This window comes from Sylvia atricapilla, chromosome 1 (genome assembly GCF_009819655.1).
Source record: "Sylvia atricapilla isolate bSylAtr1 chromosome 1, bSylAtr1.pri, whole genome shotgun sequence".
NCBI classification, from domain to species: Eukaryota; Metazoa; Chordata; class Aves; order Passeriformes; family Sylviidae; genus Sylvia; species Sylvia atricapilla.
Window position 1 is genome coordinate 8,940,633 of NC_089140.1, and position 13,821 is coordinate 8,954,453.

At 38.3% G+C, this 13,821-nt stretch overlaps 1 protein-coding gene across 1 annotated transcript in view; it reads right to left on the minus strand.

The window, feature by feature from the left end:
• PTPRN2 (protein tyrosine phosphatase receptor type N2) overlaps positions 1-13,821 on the minus strand; it is a 629,378-nt gene that overhangs the window by 42,624 nt on the left and 572,933 nt on the right. Inside the window, exon 16 of the mRNA XM_066314564.1 lies at positions 7,489-7,562. Within this exon, the coding sequence (XP_066170661.1) occupies positions 7,489-7,562 (74 nt within the window). The remainder of the gene's footprint in view (positions 1-7,488; positions 7,563-13,821) is intronic.

The window sequence follows — 13,821 nt, forward strand, 5'->3', positions numbered from 1 at the left end:
CATTCTGCTGAAAAAGAAGATCTGCTGATAGGATTAAAAAACAAACAAACTCTTTCTAACCCTGAACTGGGCAGGACAAAACTTTGAACATAAAGAAAAGAGACCCATTTCAGCTCTGAGATGTGTGGGTGTGACTCTGTGACACTGAAGTCGGTGAGAGTTAACTTATACCCATGTAGCTGAAGGCAGAATTTGTCTCAATACACAGTTCTGTTCTATAAGTAAAGATCTGAATAAGAATGAATGTGAGTCACATTTGCATTAACAGGCATCTCCTGAATTTATTCATAGCCTATCAAAATTTTCAGTGATGGTACATGTCAGCGTAAAAGAAGGCACCTCATAATTATGTGCAACATAAAAGAGGGAAGAACCATAAAAGAACAGATGTAAGTTATTCTAATGGAACAACAATATGATGAATGTTGCAAAAAGGAAGAGAACACTTTTATGTTTCTAATTTTCTGATGTATAATTAAGCTGGACTTAATATTAAAATTCTCCATGACAACAGAACACAGGTAAAAGTCACTAAATCCATTTAGACTAAAAGTTTACTTCTGATTCACCACCCATACTTATAAAAAACCTCCATCAGGGTGTCTATAATACCATCATTTTATTCCAAGTTTAATTGGGATGATTCTCTTATCAGCAAATAAATCTTCCCAACAAGCAATTGCTCATAACAGATTTCAACCTTGCTTTCTTTGCCTTTTGACATAAGCAATTCTGATAGCAGGACATTTACTAATGTGGGTATTTTAAGACCAAGGAAAACGAGCTTTCTTCAGAAATCAGTATTAACAAAAAAGCCCTTAGGAAACATTTCAAAAGGGGCAACTTTGTTTTGTTTTGTTTGGCTTTGTTTTGTAAGAACTGAGACACTGAACTAAACAGAGCTGAAAACAAAAGCAAATGTGATCAAGCAAAGTCAAGCTTAAAAGCTGGAGTTTTTTTATTCTCCATTACAGTAGAAATTTTTTGTTGCTGGTGTTTTTTTTTTTTTTTTTTTTTTTTTTTTTTTTTTTTTTTTTTTAATTCCAAAGATCTACAGGATTTTAACTTGTGGTGAAATGATTTCCTATGCTGGAACTAAAAATCTTAACTTAGAAAAATTGACCTACACCAAGGAGGATGTGCTACTCCCAGTGGAAATTGTTGTGGGATGCATCCACTCAAAAAATGATGTCACTTCTCCAACAGGCTAGAGCTTGGCTTGGAAATGTAACCAACAGTAAATACACCAAACTTTAGAAAAAATATAATGAATTCTTCCTAAATAGTTTGTTTTTTTTTTTTTTTTTTTTTTTTAATGTAGACATGTCAGAAAACAAAGGCAGAAGGAATCAAGGATGATGCAAACAGTGCTGTCATGGAGGAAATACGTCTCAACATTCAGCTGATAAATCAGGAATAGGCCAATCTTGGCATTTCGGCACTAATCAACCTCTGTCACAAAGGTGCTTGTTGGAACGTGGCAAACATTACAATAAGCACAGAGTGGTGAAGTATATCAGCAGTTTAACAATAATTCAAAAGACAATTACAATTATTACATTCCAAGCACATTGTGTTGCACAAAAAAACAATTATGAGCAGAAACTCTTCTTGCTTGGAGCAAATAGAAAATGGCAGAAAATGCTATCACACTATTAAATGATCTTTAACTGAACAAAAATAAGAGCAAAGTTTAAACTAATTAAATGAAATTCCTAGTTTCATCAATTTTGTATTACATGCGCTGTTTAAAAGAACATGTATTTCAAGGAAAGTGTGAAAAATCCCCAGTCTGGTCACATTCAATTTAATGTGAGTAGGTGATGGCAAGAGATAGTTCTTGAATGTTTTTGCTTTTTTCTTTTTTATTCTCTCAAGGTCACCAAGAACACCAAGGGCATCTTAATCTATCAAAGTTAACAGAAGTTTGAATAAAGAAATAAAGTCAGTAATGGGTTTTAAACTAACTAATCAAGGATCAAGTAAAAGGTTTTTTTTTTTTTATGTCAGTAGTCATTACCTTCTTTCAAGGATCCCTCAGATTTCTCACTTCATGAAAATAAAATGGAAATTGTATTCTCCAGAGAAGAATGGAGTACTCCAGACTCCATACAATCAACTATTAAAACAAAAATTGATTGTTTGCCAACACTTTACATCAGAACAACCTTCAGAAATCACCCTAATAGTAATTGTTCAAAAAGAACATGATTTTTACCTCTATTTCCACATCAAAGCATCAAGTTCACAAGGCTTACATCAGAATGGGATCGAACAGCCATTGTTGGAAAGAAAAACTTACAATAATTACAACTGTTCTACTATGATGGAATTCTCATTTTCTCTGCAGTACAGCAAAGGCAAATCTGGTGATAATGTTTCAATCTATTTTTCCATGATTTTATAATAGGGGTCAAGGATTACTATTACTGGCCATGCAATTGATTGTACTGATTTCTGTCAGTACCTGCATGAAAAGCAAGTGAAAAGAAAAAGAAGGAGCAATGAGACTTCTTCTTGGAAAAGGAAAACTAGAGAAAACTTTAGTGGCACAGCTTATGTTTTCCTACAGGGGTTTGTTGTATAAGCTGACTTACAGTACTGACTTAAGTAGGAAAATATATGAAGAACATTATCACAACTGGTTGTATCTTGTTAATATCAGACCAGGATTCCACCTTTGCTTTACTACAGAATAAAAGCTGGTTCTTCCTTCAAGAGTTCTATTATCCAACTGCCCTATTCTAAGACTTTGCAAGGATTCCCTGAAGAATGCTGAATTTTGTTGAGTTTTTGACAGAGATTGTGCTGCTGCACGATTTCACTGATAATGCTGATGCAACACAGAAAAATCAATACATTGTGGGAGTAAATCCTTGAGAGTGGTACATGTAGATTCTTGTTAAGCAGCCTTGTAAAACTGCAAACTGAAGTAAAAGTGTCAATAGGCACCACTGACCATTTTGAAATTTCATGTAAATAACACTGATTAATTCCTTCCTTTTAACTTCCCCTTCGGCTTGTCAGATCTTTACTTTCCACAGAGAAAGATGCTGAGTGAGATATGGTCTCAGTCACACCATATTCACCTTCATCTAAATCCTCTGAGTCCATCTGAAATATTCCTGAATCATGAGAGCAGAACAAAATCCAGTGTAGACCAAATATAACAGAAAGGAAGTTGAAATGTGATTAACATCTTAAAAATTCAACATTCATATGGATTCAAGCTTCCGTGTGGTTTCCAGACTTCATGTGTTTAGAACACAAAGAAAATCTACTTCCAGGCATATATTTATTATACAAAGTATAGACAGTCTCTAAAAGAAGATGTGTATTTGTTTTTGCAGAAGAAAGCATTTCCAGCAAATGCAGACGAACTCTGTAATCATTCACCTCAACATTAAAATTAAAAAGGTAGGCTGGTCCTCATCTCCGTGTTTGAATTAAAATTTAAAACAATTTTTTAAATCCTTCCTTTTAAGCCCCTAATGGAATGAAAGAAGCAAATCTGGTTGCCTATGCCATTACGAATTTGAGTCTATTCTTGCTGATGAAATTTGTATGCTGTATTTGAACAAACTGTCATGCTAATGACATTCCTCAGTCTGGTGTCTTCAATAATAAGCAAACGGAGTTTTTAAATGTAGTTGATGGGATTTTTTCTCTCTCAGACACCCTATGAGGAAAAACAGAATTTCCCATTTACTTTCATGACCTCTGATTTAAAAGCAAAGATTGCACATTATTTACTACTGGATGATTTTCCTGAAATTTAATGAGGACTAAGTACAAATATGACAGAAGTAATTATCACAGTTTTATTCTGCACAGTCAGGGTCTCCTTGTGCTGTAATTGCAAGCCTTTCATTCAGCTGCCGATACCAGAGTTATTATCATAGTACTTTATGTTATTTCAGAGAAGAGGGAAACAGATTTCTGCCTCACTTTTACCCTGCAAATTTACCCTAAGGACTCATTTTGCCTGGCCTCACGCTAGAGCGAAATAAAAGACATATGGGAAGAACTTGGACTAAATCTTTTCTGATTCTCTTCACCCATTCCCAGCTGCAGTGAGGCCACCAATATAACCCCAGTTTTCACATCCTACTGTGAGGTATTGAAGTATTGAGGGGAGGGCAGCATTTTTTAAAAGGAAGAAACATGTGGGCAGGTGGCCAGCTCATTGTCTAGCACAGGGATTTTTTTACGGTGTGCTGCTGCACTCATTTAGACTTCAGTGAAGGTTGAATGAGCCCCAGCTGGAGGCTGGACCACTGACCCAGAAGCTGGAGATACCCAGCAACATGTACAGGACTGGCAGTCTCTCTCTCTGAAGCTCAAATATAATTACTTTATTTTACACTCTTCCTGCACCAGACAGCTCCCACACGTGGGGAGGAAAAAGCCTCTTCCAGTCAGTTCATCCCACTGATCCTGTGCTCTCCATGCCCATCTCAGGACAATGCTCACTCCTCACCCAGGCACTGCAAGGAGCAAATGCACCAGGAGCATCACTGTATTGACAGGACAATTACTGAGGTTATTTAAGTTGAAACAGTCTGAAGGAAAGAAATGGCAGGATTTTTGCAAGAGTGAGTGAAAGCAGTTGTACTGATACTCCACATCCACTGTGTGCTCACACAGACACTGACTGAATGTACCAGAAAAGATCTCAAGTAAACAGCAGTAGAAATAGCACATATGTCCAACTTAGGCTTCACTAGCTGTATAAACACAGTAAATATTGCAGAATCAAGTGCCCAATCCAATATTGCACTAGGCATTTGAAGTGGGGAGAACAGAGCCTGAGTATCTCTGCCACTTCCATATTTGACCTCATTATACAAAACTACACAAGATTAACAAATATGTTTACACTAATCTGATGATATTTAATTTGGCTCAAAATTCAGCAGTTTGCAGGGAATCTTTCCAGACTATGGGCTTGCAAAGCAGGGATTTCCTCCTATCAGCCCCCCACTGCATCACCTTCAGAAAACACATTTTGATCTACTGCTTTCAAAATAGCAATATGACTACTGGCTCAGTGGAGCAAACCCATGTAACTGGAGCATCTCTTTCCTTGGAACAGCAGGTCTACACAAACATCAAGCTGTGGGACTTCTCACAGTAGGGTCTCTATCCTACCATGAAGAAGAGGAACTTGAATTTTTTTCTTGACAGTTTTTCTTGGCTATTCAAGTTACTGGGCACTTGTCCCAGTCTAATGAAACACTTGTTTCCTAGAACCCACTTATTTCTGGGCACAGAAGTATTTCTGCAACAGATACAAAGACAGCCATAAGAATCTTTGGTTCATCAGTGTGACTTGTTGTATTGAACAGAATTCTGGAGTCTGGGAAAACTACAAAAAAGAAATATGTTCTAACCCTCCAGAAGGACCCTTATTAAGAGCTGGATGGAAAGGCAAGATTACAACCCTTTGTAAAAAGACAAGAGTTAAAGGTGTGGGAGGAACCCTGTGCTTGCACGAGCTTTGGGCAGCCTGATAAAGCAAACCTCTTCCTAGTTTTGTCAACAGGATATCTTAGTCCTGTTTCTCCACTTCCAACACTACTTAATCTAATACTTTACTCTTCAGTGTAATTAAAGAAATAGTTACACTATAATGCAAAACTACAGTTGCAACAGACACATGCAAGAATTTACCCTGTTCTCCAGCCAAATGTGTGTACTAAAACTAGCTGTGTCTACACAGACTTTTGGGCAGGTTGCAGAAGCCCAGTTATTCAGTAAAAACCCAGCATTTGTGCTGCTGTCGACACTGAACCAGGCGTAGCACTGTCTACAGATGCTGTAATTGCACTTTGATACCACGTTGTTGCCATGTGAATTACAACCAAGCTCTTACAAGAATACAGTATCTCACTTCCAGTTATCACCTCCCACTCCTGTCCTTCCCACAAAACCCCTCAGTTTCTACTACCAGATGAAAGCTTGACCAAACATAACTCACCAGCTGGGTCCTGAAGACACAAACAGAGCACTGAAGCCCTGGAGCTGGACCTCTGTGTATGATTTTACAAGCAGGATGCATATTCCTTGGGACATGACCTTCTGTGATCCCCTGATCCTGGTGCCAGATAGAGCTTGGTCTAGTCAGAGACATACCTGAAAACAGTCTAAAAACTCTAATCTGTGCCTATCTACCCTTGTCCTCTGAAATGGAAACTGGCAATCCCTTAACATGCAGGAGCTTTGGTTTCCCCTCTACCCTAAGCCAAAGACAAAAATATCCCAAAGGTGCTTTTTGGCTTCTGTGTGTTTTTTAACTCTTTGAATAAAACACTTTCATGTATTGAAGGAAATGAAGCTTTGAACTCTGCTGAAACAAAGATCAGGGAACAGTTTCTATGTAGCTGTTGGCTTTTTAAAGAAAAAAAGTATTGTCAACAACATTGGAAGGAAGCAGCCTGTAATTTCATGCTGTTGCAAACTGTCAGCAGCCTTGCCCACACAAAGTCATTTAACTGGGGGAGTGATACTCCCCAGGAAAATGAGCCAGTAATGGCAAATACAGCCCACTGCAGTGAGATCTTATTCTGCATCCTAAGTTCTTTCTCACAGTTGCCCTATAATAACTTATTGCTGCCTAATTAATGTGAATAAAAACTGTGAGAAAATGTGACTGCAATACCAGCAGTCCCACAGAGGTCAAGGACACAGTGTCTTTTCCCCCTTCACATGGATATCCTGACACTTCCACTGAGATGCTATGACAGGGCAATGCCACTGACCAGTGCCCACAAATAGAGACCTTTTATCCCTATCACCTTTCATGGACAAGAAAAGGATTCACATTCAGCTCACACAGTCATGGGAGATGGCAGCTGGGCCACACTGGAGTACCTGGACACAAAAACTGGACTGACCTACTTTGCAGCTGGAATGAATACACAGGGACTAGGGGATCTTGTTCTTGCTTTCTAAAAGCAAGCTCAGAGAAGAACCAGGAGAGCTACAGAACCACTAGACCGTGCATCACTAAGTCAACAGAGGAAGAAGGGTAAGAGAAAATGTCACTTCCTAATGCAGAAGAAGCCCAGAAGTCTGTGGGGCTCAGTTCTCCATGCCTACAGAAACCATCCCTCCTACTGTAGCTGGTAAGACAATGCAAAAAAGAATGAGCTACTTTTACCTCTTGGGAGAAGGAAAAGCTCCACTAAAGTAAAGCACTGAATTTTATAATCTGTAAGTTAATAATATCCAATATCAAGTACAGAAAAACTGTCAGTATTACAAGGTAGAATGAGGGTTATCTATTGACCTTTTCTTAGTAAATAAACTTCAAGGGTATTGCATGCACATACATTTTGTTTCAATTTGAAAGGACAGGCTGAAACACCAGCATTGTGAGGTGCTCCCAAGCTGAGGTTAGCAGTGAGGTGCCTGGAGTGAGCCTATTTTGACAACAAGGAATGGCAAGGATCAACTAGAATACTTCTCATAGGTTACCATACTTACAATTGGACTGGCATTGATGTAGTCTGAATTGTCGTGGCTGCTTTCACCTTTCAGACATATCCTGGAATGGTCATCTGCAAAGGAGAAAATAAGGTAAGTTTCTATATCAGTATTCTACCCATTTTATGTTAGACAATTCAAAGCCAGATTAATGTAATTTTCAAGACAGGTAAATATCAGAAAGGGAATTTCCTTCTGACTCCCAGCCTAGCTATAGAGCTGATACAGCCACAGCCTCACAGCCTGACTCAAGAATGAAACAATGGGATATTCCAGAAGCTCAGAATCACAAAGCCTGTCTTCACGAGATGCACTGTCGTGCTACAATCTCTCGAAGAAAAAAGGGAATCTGTTCTGTTCAGGGAGTTTAAGATTTAAACAAGGCAAATGACTGAAAACCCTCCAGTATTATAGCAAATATAGTGTATTCCTGTGCTTGCAGGGTCATGGAAGAGGGAAGGTGATGGGATTTTGTTCACCTGGCTTGTCTAAAATATGAACAGCAGGACCATGGAAGTACAGCTGAGAGCTGGACAGTAAGTTAATCTGTCCTCGTCAAAGACCAGTGCTGTGTGGTGCTCCACGTGGGGAGACAGTATGACTTGGAGATGATCATAGGAGAGAGAAAATGCCAACAATTTCACTGAAAAGTACAACTGGAGCACACACAGACATCTTACACTGCTGTTACTATAGCTACTTCAGATAGCAGTAAAGAAAACAGCAGTTCTGGACATAGGAGACTTACTCACGTTGTTTGCCCATCATCAAGATTATTTTATCACTTTTTAACTTGTAATTTTACTGGTGCTAATTCAATTATATCTAAAGCTGGTACACCCCAAACTCTAGTCCTCTTTTTTTTTTTTTAATTATTTCTACATCAGAACATATATAATGGATGGGTTTTATTTGTCTATACTTAGGCAGGTGTCTGCATCTCTTCCAATCGTCCAGACTCACCTCCTGTTATGAGAAATGTTTCTATGTGATGAATCATTTCATCCTGATTTAACTGTCGCAAACAGGCCAAATTGTGTTCAAGAAATGCCATTTCTTTCCACTGACTACAGAGAGAAAGCCCAGACCACACTCAGATAATTTGAGAGATGTCTAAGTCTACATATGAATCTCAAACAACTTGTACCTGATACACAAACAGCACAATTTATACTTCTCAGGAAACCCACCCTGCACAGTATATGGTAGAAAGAGGTTGTGGAGTTACCCTTTCTGTTATCCTCTACAGCAGAACACAGATACTGATGTTTTGAGAGGATCAAGGATCTTTACACTGATTTTTTCAAATAGACAAAATAAGAGTACATTGTTTAGTGGCCTGGGACACCACCCAACAACAGGATTCCAAGCTGGCTGTTAAGTGCATATCATTATTTTAATAATGAGGAATAAGAAATGAATTATCAAACATTCTAAGGACCATACAGGAAGGTAGAGACAGAGAGTTTGGGCTCTGCTTAGGTTTATTCAACAGTAATTCCATGGCAGTTCAATAGTTGAGCAAGACAAAGGGATGTTTGTAACAGTTGTTTATTTTCACTCAATCTCACCCAACAGTGTCAGCAATCTTCTCCTGGAATAAGATTAGTGATGAACAAGTCATGGCAAAGAACTGAAGATATATTCTTTACTACTCACATAAAATTACACATTAAAATTGGACCCTGCTAAGGTCCAAGGATGAAGAAGACAAATGGAACATGTTCGTGAACATTATTAATTTCTACCCCATTCTGGCAGCACAGCACAAAAAAATCCAAATTATAAATATGAACTTTTGACACCTGAGATCTTGGGCTACCCAATATTTTTTATAGGATGTTTTGCAATGAGCATTGGCACAGACTGCTTGAAGAATTGCAGCTCTGAAACGTCCTGACTTTGCAGGAGATACACAGGTTACATGCACTGAATGTGGTCTCTCACATACCTTAAGCTAAGCAAGCACTCAGGATAAGCCCTGCTCATTGAACAGCAAAGGTGTTTGAACTAATCACCAAAGGAAACGTTTGAAATGTTCTCAAATCGATGAAGGAGAGAGAGCAGACAGTGATTCTTCAGTATTTAGCAAACAGATGTCAGGGTGACTCTCCACTAAGAGTCAGGTGTGAGATCAGTAACTTCAGGATCTTTATTTTTAAAAACGTCGTGTTTTACCCAGACCCTGTGATTCAGTGTGCCATGTCATTATCTTGCTGTCTTGGAGGGTTTATCAGAGGGTGAGACATGTTAAGGCTTTGGTAGTGAAAAGGTGTTGAGACTTTGCATTTACTCTTAGAAAAAAAGAAGTGTACAAAAAAAGGTTGTACATGTTTTTCTGCATATATCAAGAGTTTGCACCCATGTGTGCTTCAGTTGCAGCATCAAACATTCATATTGACAATGAACAGATTGTGCTTGTCTATGCCTGTTATCACCTCAAAGCTTCTAGGAAGTAACATAATAGCTCTTCTGAAACAGGCAGGGGAAGAAGAAAAGGGAAAAAAACCCCAAGAGAATACCATGGACACCAGATTGTTATGTTAACAATGAGCAACTATGGGGAACATGCTGAATGTACAGCTTTTTTTTTTTTTTTTTTTTTTTTTTTGCCTTTTTTTTGGAAAACTGTATATTGATTATGCCAGAAGCAGGAGAAGCAGGAAATACAAGTAAGGAAGGTATTTCAGAAAAGGAAGATGCATAAGATCAATCTAAAAAACGAGAAAGAAAGATGAATGAAGAAACAGGAGAGGAGAGGGGTGGTAATAAGGAAGTGAGAGAAAAGACAAATGCTGTTACTAGCTACTGCAATCTGGCCAAGCTACAACTCGTCATCATTTTAAGTATCTACAATAGCTGCTGCTGAATGCTGAACTGCTTTGCATTTGCACCCAAGCCACAGCTGAAAGAAAAACAAAATTTATAGATGGATACAAGTGGCAGAAAGAGGCCTCCTAAATAAGAAGGTTAATATTAACCTGTAGCTCCAGAGAAACACAGCACAATGTTGCATTTTATGTACATGAAAAATACACATTATAAAATAGAGAGGATATGACATCAAGGACATGATATAAGCAAGCACACATGAGTCTGCAGTATATAAATCTCAATTTATAGACTGGAAAAGCTGTGTTTTGGTATCTACACATAGATATCTCCACGTGAAGTGGTTAATGGAGCTTGATTTAGGTGGCTAAACATGAACATGTACTGTTTGAGAAACTGTAGTGTAGAAAAGACATTGCACAAGGGAAACAGACAGGACACAAGACCCCAAGACTTTTACCCTATTAGACCAGCGTATGAAGCTCACACAGGCAGGATACACAGCAGCATCCTAAAGCTATTCATTTCACTCTAAACCAAATATCAACTTTGGCCATTGCACAGCTCTGCTGGTGTCACAGCAGTGACTGGCTCCTCACTGGCTCTATCAGGGGCTTTGACTCCTGGCTCATATGGAGGCAGCTACAAGGTGACACTTAAACTCAGTCACCCTGATCTACAGTCTCACTACAGACTCATGTCCAGAAAACTTGGTTTCTCACAGACTCATGTCCAGAAAACTTGGTTTCAATGCCTCATTGTAGGTTTCCACTGATATTTGAGAGTCCTAAAGACACTTGGGCTTGCAGGCAGGAGGGTCACAAGTGTCCCACAGAGCTGATGTTATACCTACTAGTTCTGCTGGGTACCTGGAGTACTTAGGCATCTCAAACAACACTGGATTCCTGTGCTTAAATGACTTAGTCAAGAATAAAATGTCATTATTATCTGAATTATTAAATAGTGAGCAATACTACTGTCATCTCCGTCTTTTATTTCTCTCACAGTGGCCCTGCAACTTAATGAAGATTATTTTTGTTGTCAGATGGGAGATCGAAATCTTGTAAAAGTAAGGCTCACATTTTCCCTCTGTCTTTTGTTTCCTTTTAGTCAGATACTTCTGAAGGAACAGAACCAACAAACATAAGGTTGAAAAGAAGGATTATGGACAAACTTGGGTTTTCTAAATCCAGGCATCACCAGGTAAGGCAAATCTTACAGCAATCAACCAGGCACATTCCTCCTGGATCATTATTTTCCTTCTGGATTTAGACTGATTTCATACAAAGCACTACACAGGACTCCACCAAACTAAGAAAGTGAAGAACTACTGAAGAATGAAAGTGGTGCAGCCCGAAGACTATGAAGAATCATAATCTGCTGATTATCATTATTTTGCCTAGAGGTGATCTGCAGAAAATGGAACTTTTCTTTGCTCTGACCGGCTCCAGTTCATTCATTTCAGAGCAGCATTTGCACATGCACTTGTAACATGGATAAAGCACACAACCCTCTGCTCAGGTGTTCCATCTTTGGTGCACAACCCCAGCCTGTGCTCTAAATGCAAACAAGCCTCAGATCTGGGGGCACGTTCTGCTCCTAAATGCTTTGCTTTCCTTTAGAGGACAGGTAAAGCACAGAGACAAGGAGGTTCCTTAAATATATACCATGACCCATGGACATGGCTATGATGGACGGTCTTTGATAGATTTTTCACTACAAAAAGTTGTTTGCTAAATGTTTAAAATACCTGCATATATTCATGGTGTACATAAATAGAAACACACAGTATAGACTTTGTTGAGATGGGCTTATTTTTCAGAGATGCAAAAAGAGAAAAAAAAATTTGGAAAGCTTTTCTTGAGCTGCTTACGTATTCATAAACAAAATAGACATCACTAAATTATAGCACTAAAAATAAACATCGTGTGCCCTAAATTATAGCAATCTGCTTCTTGATTGGATAAAAGGATACAGTTTTGTTAATCTAGAAGGTCCAGGTAACTTGCATTGTTAGTATTTTAAACCAGTAATGAGTTAAGTGCAGTATCATGGTGTTCTGCTATCAAGTATTTTAGAAGCTGTTTGTATAGATTAGAAAATAGAAAAGTTAGGTAGAAGAGTAAGCTATGATAAAATTGTGATAATAATTAAATCAGTTATATAATCAGTAAAAGTAATATTGCATTACTTCAGGACTGGTTCAGAAAGAAAAACAAAAAATCAAATACAACATGATATTAAAGCTTATTTGAAGCCTTTCTAAGAGGAAATCTTCTATGTGAATTGGCAATTGTGTTCTACCTTGTCAAGGTGATTATGAATACGAAAGGGGTAAGGAAACACTAACAGGGCATTACTCTGTGAGAATACACTGAATGCAGCATAGCACCTCTGCAGAATATCAAAAGCACATCAGCTTTGCTTCTTCATACATTATGAAGCAAATCTATGGCTCTTTTGCTATAGTTTCAATGTCTAACACAGTTTTAAAAAAAGTGGGCAAACTGAGCCTTCTCATCTCAGTCTAATCTTAAGAGTCTAAAATAACCACCACCTTATCAAAATTTAATATTGTTTAAACTCTACGCCATACTTTCCACCATCAACAAAGTAGTAAGTAGCTTAAAAATATATAACATGACAGCTGTTTACCAGTGCACAGCAACTTCAGAACGTGAAGGCAGGTAATTCTGTGCAGTTCAGCCAAAAAGGAAAATTCCCAGTGCACTAATATTTGTAATAGAAACTTCCACATTGAAAAAACAAAGTGAATGTGTCATTTTACTCTTTAAAATGTACTAAAACACTTTTAGTCAAAACTTCAGATAAATTGCGGTCACCTTATCTGTGTCCAAATACCTTCACCAAATCACCTTGAGGCAGCACTGATTCAGTCTAGACCCAGACATGGGGAAAACAGGCATAACAACATCCATGGAAGAAGCAATGGCAGAAAACCAAAGGTTGGTCAGTGCTGGCTGATCCATCCACACAGTAAAATGTGATGAAAGGAGACAAGATTCCCTGTCACCATCCCTGAGTGTATTTAAAAGATGTGTACCTGTGGTATTCAGAGATGTGGTTTAGTGCTGACTTGGCAGTGCTGGATTAATGACAACATCATGATCTAAAGGTCTTTCCCAAGCCAAATGATTCTGTGACACCCAAGCTAAAAATCTCTGCTCTTTAGCATTGTCACAGCCAAGGATTCATAGGTAGAAAAGTCTAGTCTGAAGGTTTCTATCTTATAGCTCATTGTATCATGAAGACACAATTTCTACATCAGTCAAATAACCAGCACCAATTTCTGGCAACATCTCTAGCTCCCATGCTGATTCTGTGGCAGCAACCAAAACCAGTCTACCTTAATTTATGAGCAAGAACTTGAAATATCTTAAGATGGTCTGACTGTATGTTCATATTGATAGAACACTTCAAGCAGGAAAATTAACTTGGATCAACACATATTTTCATGGAAAATTTTCACTGCCCATCATG